This window comes from Podarcis tiliguerta (genome assembly GCF_965153285.1).
Source record: "Podarcis tiliguerta genome assembly, chromosome: 6".
NCBI classification, from domain to species: domain Eukaryota; kingdom Metazoa; phylum Chordata; class Lepidosauria; order Squamata; family Lacertidae; genus Podarcis; species Podarcis tiliguerta.
The window spans coordinates 73,752,798-73,770,906 of NC_139539.1; the positions used below are offsets into that span (position 1 = coordinate 73,752,798).

The following is an 18,109-nucleotide window of genomic DNA, read 5'->3' on the forward strand; positions in this document are numbered from 1 at the left end:
TTAGCACCAGCAGTCCTAAATGCATTGACTATTGGATGCTGCTATTTACCAAGGCAGACACGTGATACCTCTAACTCAGCACTATGTACACTGCACTGATTAACAGTAATTATCCAGGGTTTCATTTCCCCCCAATACATTTTATTAAAGCGTGAAATAAAATATACAAAGGTTAATATCAAATTTTTAAAATTAAAAAATAAAATAAACTAATCAAAATAAAAACACAAACCTAGAGGAGGCATAGAAAAAGGGGATGTGAGAAAGAAGAAAGAGGGAAGAAGGAAAGGAAGAGAAAAAAAGATTCTTGGTTTGTCAGCTTTTTGTTGTTTAGTCGTTCAGTCGTGTCCGACTCTTCGTGACCCCATGGACCAGAGCACGCCAGGCACTCCTGTCTTCCACTGCCACCCGCAGTTTGGTCAGGTTCATGTTCGTAGCTTCGAGAACACTGTCTAACCATCTCATCCTCTGTCGTCCCCTTCTCCTTGTGCCCTCCATCTTTCCCAACATCAGGGTCTTTTCCAGTGAGTCTTCTCTTCTCATGAGATGGCCAAAGTATTGGAGCCTCAGCTTCACGATCTGTCCTTCCAGTGAGTACTCAGGGCTGATTTCCTGAAGAATGGAGAGGTTTGATCTTCTTGCAGTCCATGGGACTCTCAAGAGTCTTCTCCAGCACCATAATTCAAAAGCATCAATTCTTCGGCGATCAGCCTTCTTTATGGTCCAGCTCTCACTTCCATACATCACTACTGGGAAAACCATAGCTTTTACTATACGGACCTTTGTTGGCAAGGTGATGTCTCTACTTTTTAAAATGTTGTCTAGGTTTGTCATTGCTTTCCTCCCAAGAAGCAGGCGTCTCTTAATTTCGTGGCTGCTGTCACCATCTGCAGTGATCATGGAGCCCAAGAAAGTAAAATCTCTCACTGCCTCCATTTCCTCCCCTTCTATTTGCCAGGAGGTGATGGGACCAGTGGCCATGATCTTCGTTTTTTTGATGTTGAGCTTCAGACCATATTTTGCGCTCTCCTCTTTCACCCTCAATAAAAGGTTCTTTAATTCCTCCTCACTTTCTGCCATCAAGGTTGTGTCATCTGCATATCTGAGGTTGTTGATATTTCTTCCAGCAATCTTAATTCCGGCTAGGGATTCATCCAGCCCAGCCTTTCGCATGATGAATTCTGCATATAAGTTAAATATGCAGGGAGGCAAAATACAGCTTTGTCGTACTCCTTTCCCAATTTTGAACCAATCAGTTGTTCCATATCCAGTTCTAACTGTAGCTTCTTGTCCCACATAGAGATTTCTCAGGAGACAGATGAGGTGATCAGGCACTCCCATTTCTTTAAGAACTTGCCATAGTTTGCTGTGGTCGACACAGTCAAAGGCTTTTGCATAGTCAATGAAGCAGTTTGTCAGCTATATATAGCAAATTATTCAAAACATCCACTCCAAGAAAGCACTGAACAATTCCACTTTCTATAAACCAATACCTTCTTCAGTCCTCAAACCCAGATATCGTAAGTTCATACAGATGCATAGGTGCATACAGATGCAAGAGTCTCTCCCATATCAGCACTTGTGGAAGCAGATTGTTACTATTTAACTCAGTGTTTTAGCTAGAAGTCCTGCTACTGTGGAGATTAGTTGTTCAGGCTAGTTTTTTAATATGAGACAAGGTAGGACAGCAGCACCTCAGCTAATGAATATTCACCACAACAGCTCTTTGCCAGAAAGAAGAGTGTGCTGGTGAACCAGGTGCTTTCTTACCTTTGCTGTCTCTCAGGTGCACAGGCATGTGTAGGAGGAATGCTGGGTGTGCCAAGGCACACCCTAATCTCTTTTTTTAAAAAAGACTTTGCAAGTCCCTGAACTTGCTCAGCTGTAGAAGGACACTTGCTCCACCATGGCATTCCCTGCCTGATCAGGTGCGCCAATATTTCTAACATGCTCCTCTCAACTACTAGAGAAGATTAGCTTCATCCACAGATAAGAAAAGATTTCATCACTTATTAAAAAATAGCACATGAACTGGGTCTGGCAATATGAGTCTATTAAACCTAAATATTATCTGAAGAGCTTCTTTTGAACTATTGAACAAGAACTATATCTGAAACTGAAGCCTGTTACAATCTTTGGCTAATGGCAGAGCCATTTTTCCAGTGAAACTGTGGGCACGTGTTTAATGTGTCATTAAGCAACAATCATTTTCCTGGTAGTGTTTGATGTTACTAACGCCAAAAGCTTGCAGACTTTTTCTAGTGACGTGCGTACTCCTCAAAGAGTCTCAGAGTTCATGTATCATTGTGATACAAGCAAATAAAATCTCTCTTATCTAGCACATAATTGAGGTGCTATCTGATTCATCAATCTGAGATTAGTTTTGATACAGCTGGTTTCAGCATTGTTCTGTCACTGATACTTCCCACACTACAAATGCCATTACTAAGCAACAGTAAACACTAATATTTGTACAGTGGTGCCCCGCAAGACGAATGCCTCGCAAGACGGAAAACCCGCTAGACGAAAGGGTTTTCCGTTTTGGAGGTGCTTCGCAAAACGAATTTGCTATGGGCTTGCTTCGCAAGACGAAAATGTCATGCGAGTTCCTGCAATTTTTTTCCGCTCCCCACCCCCTTTTTCTAAGGCACTAAGCTGCTAATAGCCCTTTAGCAGCTAATCCGCTAATCCCTTAAGCCTTTAATAGCCGCTAATAGCCGCTAATAGCCGCTAATAGCGCTAATCCGCTAATGGGGTTGCTTCGCAAGACGAAAAAACCACTAGACGAAGAGACTCGCAGAACGGATTCTTTTCGTCTTGCGAGGCACCACTGTATTTTATGAAAATCTCCATTAACTGCAGAGTGCTTTAATATCAGGTATAGATATATAATTCCTAGAGAAGACTCAGGATGCCACTTGAAATATAGTGTGCTTTCAGACGATTCCTTAATATTATAAATGGGCTGTTCAGATATTGCAAATGGGACACTGGCAACATTTTTTATTTATTTATTGGATTTCCTCCAGAAAGACTAAATCAGAATTAAATAAAGGAGAAATTAAAATACAAGTTGGCATCTTCTATACATGAAGAACACTCATCCTACAATGAATACCTGCCTGACTCTGGAAGCATCTCTGTAAGGAAAACATCCTCTGCTAAATACGTTATCTTGTTAATGCCCAAGGAAGTAACAGGTATATAATAAATATGTATTTCTAGACCAACCTCTGTTTAAGAGGAAACTTCCAGGCTTTCATGTTACAGAGAACCTTTTCTGAGACTAGCTTGTTTTAACTCTTAGAAAAGATGGCACAACTAAATTTCTGTTGGGCTACATCAAGAGCTCTGTGTAGCTTACGCCTTGCACTTGCTACTTGCTACTCGGTGACAGATTTTCTATGCTTAAAAATTGTAGCAATTGCTACAGAACTTAAAAACAGAAAGTAGTGCTGTATATTTTACACACACACCCACACACACACCACCACCACCACCAAGTACCTAACGGACATACACTCATTTATGGGCAGGAAAGACATGAACAACAGTAGTGTCAAAATAGGTGTGGAAATTGAATTATACCAATCCACAGTTAGCATGTAGTGGGAGCAGAAGTACAGGTGTGGACAGATTACTATGACTATAAATCAATGCATATACTGTACAGTTCAGCTGAACTGCTGCATTTTTTGTTCAAGGTCATTGCTTATTTTACTATAACTTTTTAAAACTCTAATTACATATATACACTATTTATTCATTATGCTCAGGAAGAGTAATTTAGAACATATGAGAGCCACAGTGATGTAGTGAATGGAGTGGTTTAAAGTCACATCCCTTTCCCTTTTCTAAGTCAAAATAGGATGTCTACTGTTACAGGAAAAAAGAGGTCTCATTCATAAAAACTACGACAGCTACCACTGCAGAATTGCTATCAGATTGGTAAATATTTCTACAGAGGAATTCTACTCATCATGACTTTTATGCCCCATGTTTCTTGGAAGAAGACATGTTTTGCTGACTTCTTTGAAATAATCCAGTGGTCCAGCAAAACAGGGTTTGTTTCTTTACTGTTTTGTGATTCCATGCATCATTTTTTAATGCATGCATACTCTATGATATAGATTTTTTAATTGTTCCTCTGAACCAATACACATTCTAACACCTTCAAAAATCCATAAAACAGCACCCTAATTAGCTTCTTTGGTTGCCTAGAACTATACAGGTTCTCTGAACACAGCATAATTATACTGGAAAACTGCAAAAAAATTGACGTTCCAGCTGTACTACAGAAAGAAACATGGGCTAATACCCTTAAGTATGACTAGTATTTCTAACAAGTACTGTAGTAAACACTGTAAGGTAAAGCTTGAGAGGCTGCCGGGTGTGAGGCAGTGATCTAGGAAAGAGCTATAACACCAGTTTGTTAAAGCATTAAACTGTCATGCTGAATGGAATAGGGTAAGGAGGTATAAGCTACTTATCTCAATATCAGAAATGGTATAATCTACCTATCTCAATACCCGAAAAGAAAGGGGGGCTCACAGTAGCCTCTTTCTCTCTTTGTACACTTGATTGGATCCATTCTTTGAAAGCCGTATGCGCAAAAAGTTATATGCAAAGAAGTGCATAGTACACCTGTGCGCGCTCTGTGTGTGTGTGCGTGTGAGAGAGAGTGTGTGTGTACAGGGAGCCATTGCTCAGTGCTGGAGCAAAAGGTCAAAAGTCCTTGAGAGCCCTATGCCCAAGACTTTGTGCAGGAAATGCAGCAGATCATACGACTGGACTTTAAAGGGAGTTTTAAAATTGTGCAGGGGAAATGTTTTTCTCACTGGCCGCCATTTGTTTTCATTTTCTTGCTCACATCAAACAGAGCTACCTCTGCAAAGAAGCCCCCCCACCCCAAATGTGAAAGGACTCCAGACTTCCAAAAGAACATTTGATCACGTTGAAACTAGTGAAGAGGACAAATTCTGTTTGCTTTTCATCTGTGAAAAATGAAGGTTTGAAGTGCATCTGCAGGGAGCAGCAGGAACAAACAAACTTGACATTTTTACTCTGTTTATCTTTCAAATGGAGAGCTCTTGAAGATACATTCTCACTTGCATGATTCATTATGTTGACACAACTGTGCAATCGTAAGCACACTGATTCAAAATTAAGTGTCCCAATGGAACTTATTTTTCTAATAAGTGTTATGGTCACTGGGGCTAATCCTAAACACTATGGCAATCCTAGGCTTTTTTACTATGCTGTAAGTATGTCCCATTGAACTCCATGCAATTTACTTCTGAGTAGTGACGTGAGAAAATTGTTCTCACTTTAAGGCAAACCTACCTAATTTTCTAAGCTTGTGAACTGAAGCACAGCTGTTATTTAAAATCTGCACTTTTCCAAATTTTGTGGCAGTTTACCAGTCAAAAATACAATTTTGATTTTATATTGGTTTTATGTATTATATTGAAAGATGCTTTGAGTGAAAGTACTAAGTGCAATAAATAATAATAATAATTGATGATACAGTCTTAAATCATATTCATTCACCCAATAGTTCATAAAACAAAACCAAAGGCTAAACCCTTTACAATAGCAGTGAATTTGTTGTTTGGTCATCTTATTATTATGTGATTGTATCCTACAGTTTGTGAGTCCCCTTATCTAAGGACGCTGGCCCAAGAATTATCCTGCAAGGTTTCTGCTGCAATTTGGTTTGCTGTGAGTGTGCATTGCAGTGAGATGCAAAGGCGCACCCATTGAGCTTCCATGTATGCACCAAAGCACCTCAAACTGAAGCTCCCTGGCCTCCCTGAAAATCTGGAGCACTGCAATAACATTGCTGTACAGTAATTGCATGGCAATCACTTATTTGATGGATGAGCAAAACTACAGTCTCCATGTTGTTCAATAGCTGCTGAACTACACCAGCTCACGCACCATGCCAAATTCCTAAGAAGGACACAGCTCTGTTTTATGTCAAGGCAACTTCAACAGGGTGCCTCAAGGCACATCAGCACTACTGATGACTGACCGATAAGACTGTCCTTTCTGGAATTCTCCCCTCCCTTTTTCTCCAGCAGCTTTCCGTCCAGCTGCATTCAACTTCTTATATTTGCTCAAGAAGAGTAATTTCTGCTTACAAGACTGCAAAAGAACAAACTAAACTTTTAACCTAACAAAACAGGACACAACAAAACCAGTATGTGTTCTAAGCACAGGCCAAACATACAGACTGTTTTGTTTTTCTTCCCAATTTGGGGAGGGAGGGTTGTCTTCCAAAGCAGAGACCTGCCTTGTCCTCATAAGACAGAATCTCTATTAAAAAAAAAAGTTTATCACGTTACTTAAGGCTAGATTGGGGATGTGGGGAACCTCAACCCTATGCCACACCCTCTTTCCCCAGGCCACGCCCTCTTTGAAGTGTTTTTGCCGGACAAGAATGTGTCCTTGAGCTCTAATATTGCAGATTGTGCAATCACATTATGTGCTGTAATGAAGGCATTATATGAAGATGGAAACACCGAGTTCCTGAAGATATAAACCATAGCATGACTGTGGAAAACATATTGAGTATATGCAACATATGGGAAGTGACAATGCATTTATCACACTAAAGATGGATGGCCTTATTTCTGACTCACTGGAATAAGCACCCCATTTGGTACACGAGAAGGTAATAAGTTAAGTTCCATAAAAAAGGCAAATATGTCCCAATTTATATCAGAACCTTAAGTTAAAGACAAAGAACCCAAAGAGGAGCACAGTATGAATCAACAATGTAACTGAAAACTAATGTAGACATTGCAGAACTCAATGCAATTATTATGTAGCTAGGTGAGAACAGATGTGTTTATTGCATCTGGAATAATTGTGGATTGTACTTTATCACCAGAAGGCAAAAGGGAATGAAGTTGTAATGGCTTAGTCATTTAATATCTGGTCATCATGACTCCCAGCTCCACCATCCTCAGCCTTGGTAAGTGGCTAAAAAAACCATCTCAGGATTCATGTTATGTGCAACCCTAAAAACTATGTGTGCACCAACACGTTTAGTTAACCATATTACAGAACATTCTGATAAAATAAAACTCATTATACCACATGCTGTAGCACAATGTACGCAAGATAAATGCTAATAGCTTTCAAAAGAAGCAGTAAAATACATAAAGGCTACCCCATAATTCTCCATCTCCTGTTGTAAATTCTTTTGGAAGAGTAGCTGATAAGTGGTGATAACGGCCATTCTCATGTAATAGTTAGAGCAGAGCCTGGAAATCTCCCTGCCATGGGTCTAATTACTGGTCAGCACCAATCACAATACTGGTGCTAGAGTGCATCTTCAAAGGAGGTCCTCTTAGAGCCTATCAGCTGAGAGGTGCTGAGAGGTAGCCTCATTGAAGTCCATTTTGTAGGAAGGCATGTTGTGTTTTGAACTAGGATGCCAAGAGAACCAGCTTCAGATTTCCAGCTCATCCATGAAACGTTCTGGCTGACTTGGGCCAGTTGCTTTCTCACAGGGTGTCTCTAATGATAAAATGGGAGAAGAGTGCCATACTGCACTGAGTTTCTTAAATGTAAATAAGTACATACATTTTTTAAAATGCAGATTGACCCATGGTTTCTTGCCACACAAGATTTATCCTTTTCTCTTTCTCTTTTTTTAAAGGATCCAATATTATGTGCTGGGAAAGACCTTTGTATGATGAGACCCTGGAGAATTGCCAGATACAACAGACAACACTGGAGGGTAAGGAATTTTCTTTCTTTCCCCAGGTCATGTTTGCTTCTAGGCCACTTTCCAGTGGTGGGCAGGGTCAGAGAAAAAAGTTGGTGGATTAATGAACGCAATGTTCTATTTGGCAACCCAAATGAAATTGTGCAGGCATAATAGCATAATGTTGAATTCCAGTTATTAAATGGGGCTTGAGCTAGGAGAGACTGGCCGGGTAGTTACATTTTAAAATAGATATGTTAATTAATATTTTAAACTTGGAAAACTGGGATAGAAGAAGAATTAGGAATTTCCTTAGACTAATGGATGGGAGAGAAATTTGATTCCGTTTACATTTAAAGGTGGACCTATCTAACTTGTACTTTCTGAAACAAGATGTTAACTGAAATGCAGCCATTCTTTGACATTTGTACATTTCTGAATTTTGCTGTACAGAACTCTCCAGCCAAGCAATGTGTAAGAATAATATATATTAGTGAAAATAACAAACAAAAATGCATTATATTAGTGAAATCCCAACCTTAGACCAAGAGAAGTAGTGTGTGTTCTGCAACATTTTTACTCAATGTTTTCCCATTAAAGTCAACAGAAATGATCCTGAATAACTAGGCTTCAGGGTTACAACTGAAAGGATTAGGTCATAAAGGGTAAGCTATTACAAGATTTAGAGCTGCAATTAGCATTAACCCAGGTGCAGCCATGGTTCAGGCCATGGGAAAAAAGGCAACTCTAATTTATCATAGAAGTGCTCATCACTCACATATTCAGTTTCCATTCATCAACTCCTGGGCTGAATGATATTCCATGTGTGGGTGACAACATATTTGGAATTACCCCAGCCATATGTTTTTTAGATATACTGAGTTCAATTCTGCTTTTGGATATAGTCAGAGAATTTGAAATACAACCATCAGTTTAAAGGAAGGGGACATGTATTATTATTCAGATTTTTTTTTTTTTTTTACAGGTAAACCTCTGAAAAAGAGGACTGTTTATCTATAATCCATTATTTCACTAGTTATTGGAATACAGCTGCAACCAGGGAAACAAAGTCAAGGCAAGATTTCTATATTGTATCTTAGACACAAGGAGTCTTATGACATGTAATCCTAGACATATCTACTCAGAAGTAAGTCCACTGAGTTCAGTGTAGCTCACTCCCAGGATAGACTAGAATGGCATAAGCTTTCATTGTCTAGCATCTACTTAATCAGATGAAATAAGTTATTTTCAGCTGGCAAGTTTATATAGCTCATGAAAAGATTAAAACAAATTTAGTTGTTTATTTATAAAGTTTTCATCCCACCTATTGTCCTAAGTCCCCATGGCCCAACAGGACACAACAATGAAAGACATGAAAACATTCAACAAGACATGAAAACATAATAGGAGCTTTTCTTATACTGTGAGTCACCATCCAAGCCTGCATTGTCTACACTGGCTGGCAGCAGCTCTCCAGGATTTCAGACAGCAACCTCTCCTAGCCTTAACTGGAGATGTCAGGGATCTGACTCATCTGACCTCCCTCTGGCTCAGATCCTGAGGTCTACCAGGACAGAGAACAGGAGGGGCAAGATAGTGGTGAGTTCGGCACAGTGCAAACACACCAGTGGAGCCAATCTGGTGCCCCTGCCTGTGTATTTGCACTGCACTGACCTACCCCACTTCTATCCCAGAATGCAGCAGCAACTCAGCCAAAGGGAGAACGTATTCCCAGGTAAGTATGTCTATGATTGAAGTCGTACTGCATCTTACACAGAGATGGACCAATTTCTCCTTTCACTCAAAAACATTTTTGCATCAAAATTCTGCTCTGGCTGTCTGTAGGTAACTTTATATTTAAAGATGCAGCAATGCATGGAATTCATTAAATATCCTGTTTAAACAAATGTGAAACTTGAGAATGTCAGTGTCAGCAAAAGACGCCCTGAAATCCGGTTAGAGAAACACTCCCAAGAGAAACAAAGAATGGCTCAACAAATATGTTGTTATGAAATACAGCAAGGGTGGCAGGGACACAAGCACAATGCAAAGGGGTTAGCAAGTATATAGACAAATACAGTGGTATCTTGGTTTAAGAACAGCTTAGTTTATGAACAACTTGGATTAAGAATGCTGCAAACCCAGAAGTAGGTGTTTTGGTTTGTGAACTTTGCCGTGGAAGCAGAACATGTTCCGCTTCCTGTTGAATGTGTTCCATTTGTAAAATGAGTCCCCCACTGCTATGGGAAAGCATGCCTTGGTTTAATAATGCTTTGGTTTAAGAACGGACTTCTGGAACGGATTAAGTTCGTAAACCAAGGTGCCACTGTATATCTGTTTCCAAAATGGGAACAAACAACACATCATTCCTTAAGTCTCTAGTCCTTGATTTAAACTGAATGGTTTTTAATAGGAGTGATTAAAAGGTAGAATAGACATTTTTAGAATTTGATCAGCTCCTTATGCAGACAAAGTTCATTCTTTTCAAAATACCTTGCTAGTGCAAAACCCATTCAATGAAGCAGCACATGTCCAAGAATGTCCAGAAATGTTTCATATCCTTCAGAATGAAGGCGCAGAATTTTTCCTCAAATGAAACTAACATACGACATGATAAATAAGTATTAAAGCTAGGACCTTGACTCTCATTTCTTCTACAGTGATTCCTTTTTAGCTCCCCCCCCCCAATCTTTATTCATTCCTGCTACTTAGACAAATTTGCTTTCTTTAGATGGGGAGGTGGGGAATCTCAGGGCTGGGGGCTGAATGTGGCCTTCCAGGGCTGTCAGAACTCCCTGAATCACAAGTGTTTTTGCTTGGCTATAATGTATTTGGAATGCCTGGCCAGAATTCTGATAATGCCTCTTGCTTTTCTGGTTGGAGAACAAATAGGTGTGTGCAGACACTAGATAAGGGTAAAATTTACATTTGTTGTTTCACTCACTCTTGCCTTTCCCTCCACTGGCATGTAACCCTCAAAAGGCTTCCGAGACATTAACGTGGCCTTTAGGTTGAAAAAGATTTCCCCTCCTTTGCTTTAGATCATGCATTTCTCCAGATTTTGTAACCTAATCGTTGACAACGGCCATACAGTCCTTCCCCCAAACACTTTGAATTTTAACAAGTTTTCCTATCTTATTTTTACATGTCTTAATTTGTAAGAGTGCTTTTCCACAGAAAACAGGAAAACGAAACAGAACCTCTATATTCTGAAGAATTTGGAACAGTTTAGCAGAAAGATGCAGACTCTAAGTAGGAGGCTAAACTATTGAAACTTCAGACCAAACCCAGAGACCTTGCAGTTGTAACAGTAAGATTAATAGGCGTATTAAGCAATGTTTCTTAAAATGATATTCCCTTTGTGGGGTACTAATGCCACTTGCTTCTGAAGCCACTGCAAGACAGACTATAATGAGTTGAAAGAATGCAGTGGATAGCAGGCAAAGAGAGGTCTTCAGCCAACAGTGATGAGGGATGCAGCTACCATGTGAATGTTGTAACCATGTGGTGGTTACAAAAAGACACAAATGCCCCTATTTTCATCTGTGAAATGTTGGAGGATATATTGAAATTAAGGATCAGTATCTAGGAAGGCAGATTTTGCAGCTAGCAAATGGGGATGAAAAAGCTAAGCAAGTCTGAACTAGTAGCAATGGTATCAGCAGCAGAACATCACATGGCACATGACCTCTTTGTTGAGCATTGTTTTAATTTGTTTGCAGATGGATTAGTAAACACTGGCTATTTAAGAAGCATTCTGATCTGTTTGCGGGGAGGTTAGATGATCCCACACTTTCCAGTGTACTGTCCTCTCACTTTCCTGATAACAAAAAGTCCAATCTTTAGGGAGGAATGAATTTGCTATACAAGACCTCCTAATCAACTATAACTGCAATTTGCTGCTCTCCAACTGAGTCCCAGACTCAGAATAGTAACAATCTGAAAGAGCACCAGGACAAGGGCTGTTCATACAGCCCAAGACGTTTATACAGGATTTTCTTTGCATATAGTGCCAAACTAGAAGTAGATACTACAGTTGCATAACATGAGAGTCTTTGAGTTGCAAAACTATAATCATAAATCTAAATACAATAGCGATTATGCTAACAGAGAAACTTCTAAATCAGCAACAGAGAAACTGAGATCAATATGAGATCAAGTCCTGAGAAACAAGAATATTAATGCATGCATTCAGTACACACCGAAATCATGTTCGGCTCCTGCAAAAGATCAAATGAATTATTATAACACACCTAGGTTGCTTCACTGATAATCTGCAATAGGTTGCACAACTATACTTTCATTTTATGACTGCTCACAGCATCTGTTTTTAACAACGCCATAGCACACAGCAATAAACTGTGTCATTTCCTTAATAAACCCTAGGTGTTTACACAGTCTGCAAGTTCACCAAGTAAACAGACAGCATAAGGAGGAACTTTAAACATAATTATTTTAGCTTTCAAGGAAACATGAGCTTCAAAATGCATTATTTAAAAATAAAATTAAATACCTAAAATTGCATTTAACATTCTACATACAAGTGATTTGTCGAAGACATATGTATAAAAAGGAAAACCCCACATTTTGCACTCCAGGTTTCATTAGATACTGGATTAAGAAACAGAAGGCAATATAGCTTCACCCCCCATCCCTTAAGTTTGATTGGCCTTCATCAGAGACAAGCCTTTTGTGTGGCAGGCCCTATGCTGTAGAACTCCCAATCTGTACAGGTTCAGCAGTATCTATCCCTGCCTTATTTTAGACATCTTCTGAAAACTACATTGTTGAAACAGGTCTTTTCTTTAAACAAACCAGTACATAAGAACACAATAATCACCTGCTGGATGAGGCCAATGGCCCATCTAGTCCAGCATTCTGTTCTCACAGTGGCCAACCAGATGCCTGTGGGAAACCAGGGAGCAGAACATGAGCATGAAAGATTCCTCTCCAGCCATTGGTATTTGGGAGCATGGCTGCCTCCAGCTGTGGCAGCAGAGAGAAGCTATTATGGCTAGTAGCCATTAAGAGTTCTCTCTGTGAATTTGTCTAATCCTCTTTTAAAGGCATCCAAGGTGGAATCTACACACATATTAAAAACGTTCTGAAAATGCTTTTTTCAAAGCATTTTTTTTTTAATATATTGAATTTTCCATCGTCATCCAGTGTCACATTGTATATTGAACTTAAAACACACTGAAAACATTTTATTTGCTGCTGTATAGCTGAGTCTCAAGTTGATGGCCATCACTGCATCCTGGAGGACCGAGCTCCATAGTTTGATCCTGTGTTTGGAGGCTGGGAAGAAGGTAAATTCCATGCTATGGATCATTAGGAAATAAAACTGCCAATATCATAATGCCATTATGCAAATCTATAGTGCAACCACATAGGGACAAGTATCATTGCCCTTCCATAGGTTCTCAAAACCTATTGCTGTATTAAGCTTGCTTTGTTGCCAGCTCAATTTTTCATTTATTTAAGCCTGAGCTGTTTTGCCTAAGGCTGCAAACCAATTCACACTTCAAGTACTTCCCTAAGCAGCTGTTAATTGCAGACCCAAAGCTGCTCAAGTGCACATTTAATCCAGATTTCCCATTTAATCCAGATTTACAATTTCTGCAGAAAATCCAGCAATTAAACAAAACCCATGGAAAGAGTGGATCTGAATTTAAATGGGGAGGGATATGGGAAAGCATTTTGATGATGATGATGATGATGATGACAATGATGTTGTGTAGAATATGCAGAAAACTTGCAGGCACAAGCAGCACTGAGTGCACAGTAAACTGTACTGTGGAAGTGTTCTTACTTGCAAAGGAATGTGCATAAGACTGGGTTCTACGGGGACAAATTTAATTCAGTTCACATTTAAAGGTGAGCCTACATAATTCACACTTTCTGAAACAGTATGCGAACTGAAATGCAGCTGTCCCTTTGAAATTCATACTTCTTTAAATTTTGAATAGCAGTTCTCCAGTTCTCTTGTGGGCAAGAATGATATACTGGGGTGAAGTGCCCATAAAAACTCATATAAATGAAAATAACACAGAAAAATGCATTATTTTAGGTGAAACTGCTTTGCAAAAGTGTGTGCATTTGGTAAAATTGCATATCAAAATGTGTATGCTAGGAGACTAAACTGCTGGTAAATGTTCATGAAGACTTGAAAAAAACGCATGTTGATGATGTAATGCAGAAAAATTAGAAACAGTGATAAATGAAATAGACAAATCTGCCCATCCCTAGCTGTAAGTGGTTTCATTTCTTTAAAACATTGTCCCTCTGCCCTCTGCCCAGTGTACAGCTAAACAATTTCCCGGAATAGTACCCTGAAAAGAGGAAAATCAGACAAGAGGAGCCTAGGCATACTGACTCCACAGTGGGAGTGCGTATTAATCAAAAGGAACAATGTAATAAGGAGAGAGAGGAGAAACAAGAAAAACACAGCAGCCACTGTTTTATTCTTGGCATTGAGCCCACATGGACACAATTTCACAAGACAACATTTTTACTAATGCTGGGCTCCAGCTATTGCCGTGTCCACAAAAAAGTGATGCCAATTCACATCTGAAAAGCAAATTACCTAGGATGTCACAGGTTTTCAAGCATTTAAGAATCCTGTAACTGGATTAAAACAAGCAATGTTCTATCTATGTATGTTATATCTATGTTCTATCTATGTATCATTCACAAGACCACATTCCGCCTCTTGGGCACCATAGTCAAACCAAACAACAAGCAGCATTATAAAATGGTGACTATAAAGCCTTTGCAGCTAAATAAATTAAATTTTCACTCCTGTACTGGAAAAGGTTGATAATTCTAGAAGGAGGGTTATTGTTTTTGTTGTTACTATGTTATGTAACAACCAAATTACTCAAACAAGGCAAAGTGCTCCTTGCATGAATATTTTCAATACACTGTAATTTACAGGAAGTCTTTTCAAAAAGGGTAGCTAAGCAAAGAAGAAATGAACTTGTATGCAGAATACATTGTGAAAAGAAAAAGAAAAAAAGCTTCAAACCACAAAGTATTCAGTGACATGAAAAAATGCTGAGGAAAAGGGCCAAGGGATTAGAATAAAGAGAAGTGGCTTTCAAGCACTAGGACATAGTTTTGCACATATTAGAGATAACTAGTCTAGACAGGAGTAGGGTGGTGTGGATTCCAAGTGCTCCTTCAAAACCAGACCCTGAGTGGTAGTGACATTTTCTGGTCAATATTAAAGGGGAAATGCATATTTCCAAGTTTGTTCGTGTTTAAGGGAATTCCTTCTTTTTTTTTTTCTTTTTAGTATTTTAAAGATCCAAAGGAACAGCAATCTGAACTGAAAGACACATTAGAGTATGCATTCCCTATTGTCAAGCACCTTCTTTCAGTTTATCAGTGACCAAGCCTGAGGAGCTGTATTCTGTTAGCATTCAGATGTTCAGATGCTACTCAAACACTACAAATGGGAAGGCTTTTCTCAGAGCAGCTTGGTAACTAACTGTAGGTCTGTGAAAGGTGGCAACAATTTTTCAACATCTACAGCAAAACAATTTTTCAACATCTACAGCAAATGTCAGTTCCCATAATTATTTGGGGGAACCCATGACAGTTACTCTAGTATGATTAAAAAAACCCAAAAGTGTGTATTTATTTTGTTTTAAATGTTTATAAACTGGACCAGCAGTATAACAATGAAACATAAATCACATTGCATATCATTATGCTACTAATAAGAAAGCCCCTGCAAAATCCTATAATACATTACATAATACTATGAGAAAAAATGCAATTAGTAGTTTCTAATTAAAAACAAAGGTGGTTGTGTTGGTCCATAAGAAAAAGCTGCAGTCCATAGTTGGGTAATGCCATTATTATAGGTAGGGATGGAGGAGGAAGTTGTACTTTTTAAATGACAGGCAAAACACAATCATCCTTCAAAATTCACATTCCTCTGAATTTTGTGATGGAGTCCTCCAACCAAACAATATTTTTTTAAAAATGCATATATTAGGGGAAAGTGTGGACAAAAATCTATTTATGAAAATAACATAGAAGATGCATTATATCAGTGAACATTAGTTGTAAAAATATGTAAATTAGTCAAATTGCATATGAAAGTGCTGATGTATTTTTGTGATGATTTTTTAAAAGCGAATTGCTGCAGAAATGTGATTTAGAACTGAATTTCAGATTGGAAAAATGAGAAACTGAGAGAAACAAAATTGGCAAACCATTCAACTCTTATTATGACCAACCAAAAAGTCACAAAAATAGGACTTGAAAATAGAAAACTTGAGTTTTCTAGAACACTTCATCGGTCAGGATGTTACTCAAAGCAAGGAGTGACAGAATGAGAAAAGACAACAAAATTACAAAGGTACAAAAATAAAGCTAGATGTTGTAGCAATGAGATTGGTTTGTTCTCAGGCCTATGATATCTAGCCTAACTGTTGTATTTCCTTTCTTCTTCTTTTCTCATTCCATCACCTCCTGCTTCACATAACATCTTGCCCGATTAGGACTTCTGTCACATTTTTGTGACTTTTGGTTGGTCCTAATAAATGTATCTTCATCTAACTGTGGACTTCATAGTAGATTCTACCCAGAAACCACATGAAATCTTGTTCTGAATGTCTCTTTATATTCCTGTCCTTTTATTGCTGAGGCTAGATAGGAAACAATATTGGAACATAGTGCCAGGAGAAACTTGATCAAATAGCTGCTATTCTCTTTCAGTAGGTACCTAAGTAGCTAGGAAAGAGTTAGAAGAATGGCTAACTGTATACAGATTAATGTGGATGTGTTTGGGTAATTTATGGGCTATCACATCTATTTTTATTTTTGTAAAACTGAAAGAGCAATTAGAAATAATCACAAGTAAGATTACAGCTGTTGGAGAAACCACAATGTGGGCTGATTATTTCCTTCATGACTGCATATCTTTAAACTCCCATTCTGTGTGTAAACCTTTGAAATGGTCTTCATGAAAGCAGCATTTTACAGGATTCTTTTAGAAGAAAGAAAATGCTTCTTTCATCAATTTATTTTCCTGAATCTTTATTTGTGTGCACCAGATTATTTTGTATTAGTCATAAGGTTGAAGAGAGAAAACTACAGGTTGTAACAGTGGAATAAATATTTTGTTTGGTGCCATGAGCATTTGGGTAGCATGTTACTTTGGGAAGCACACTATGAGTGAAATATTTTTAAAACAGTGATAAGGCTATCACTTTAGGTAGCTGTCCTATTTTCTCTCTGCATCATTCCTTCAACATTTCCAGTTTATCTACACCTATAAACATTTCGGAAAAACCTAAAAGCACAAACTTTCCACATCCCAGCCTGGTTTATAGGTGAAGGACAATATATGAACTAGAATAATAGAAAAGGCATTGCTCCATTTCTTCCAGTGTCCCTACTATCACTGTTGCTCTCCAACTTTGAATACAGACACATTGCCATCAATAGCCCTACTTTGCACATTTAGCATAATGGAACAGGTACGGTATGTTGGACTGGATGAAGGGGACGAATTCAATTTTGTTCCATTTTAGTGAGAAAATCCCTAATCCACACTTTCAGAACCAATGTGTGAACCAAAACACAATAATTATTCAGAACTTGCACTTCTCTGAATGCATGATGCAGTGCCCATCTACATAATGACTACAAAATGCATATATTAGGGAAAAGTGTACAGAAAAATGCATGTATTAGTGAAAATTACATACAAACCACATTGGATTAAGGGGATTTGCTTGCAAAAATGAGATAACATTCAAAACGGCAAAAGTACAAAAATGCGATTTTTAGTAGAAATTTACACTTAAATGCTGGTGAATTTTCATGAGGATTTTTTTAAAAAAAACAACAACACACGGATTATTGCAGAAATATGAAGAACTGGATTCAAGATTGGAAATATTAGAAACTGAGAGAAGCCAAAATGGACAGATTCATCCACCCCTAGCAAGTTTACAGTACCACAATTCCTTCTTGGTATCACATATACAAGTGTGCAGTCACACAGAGAAAGGCTAGCATGTACTAAGCCATATCATTTCTGGCATTTTATGTACACATTCTCCATGAAGCCTGATGAATGTGCACAATGGCTGGTTATGCACAGAGACCACTCAACTCACATTACCCCTAACATATGCACACATTTTGCTGGACATGTTCACACTTGTCACTTTTCCAGAATGGCTGTAAAAAGCAGGTTATAAAGAACAACATTCAGAGAGAGAGAGAGAGAGAGAGAAAGAAAGAGAGAGACGGACGATTTCCTCTTTCATATCTGTGAGTTACGTCAGCAATTTCCGAGTCACAACAAAAGAATGCTTTACTATTACGGTATATGGTCAAACCTGGAATGTTTATGAGAATGTAGTTTAT

General features: G+C 38.5%; 1 protein-coding gene across 6 annotated transcripts in view; it reads right to left on the reverse strand.

The window, feature by feature from the left end:
* Positions 1-18,109, reverse strand: part of SLC44A3 (solute carrier family 44 member 3) — a 94,223-nt gene that overhangs the window by 70,189 nt on the left and 5,925 nt on the right. Inside the window, exon 1 of one of the 6 annotated variants that reach the window (XM_083444901.1) lies at positions 7,178-7,230. The exons of 3 other annotated variants lie outside the window; for them this stretch is intronic. Coding sequence is in view for 1 of the 3 variants with exons in the window: in XM_083444894.1 (XP_083301020.1) it covers positions 1,494-1,548 (55 nt within the window). In the remaining 2 variants the exon portion in view is untranslated. Of the gene's footprint in view, positions 1-1,493; positions 1,746-7,177; positions 7,231-18,109 lie in introns of those variants that run through there. 2 more of the 6 variants (XM_083444894.1, XM_083444899.1) reach the window with 2 other exon arrangements.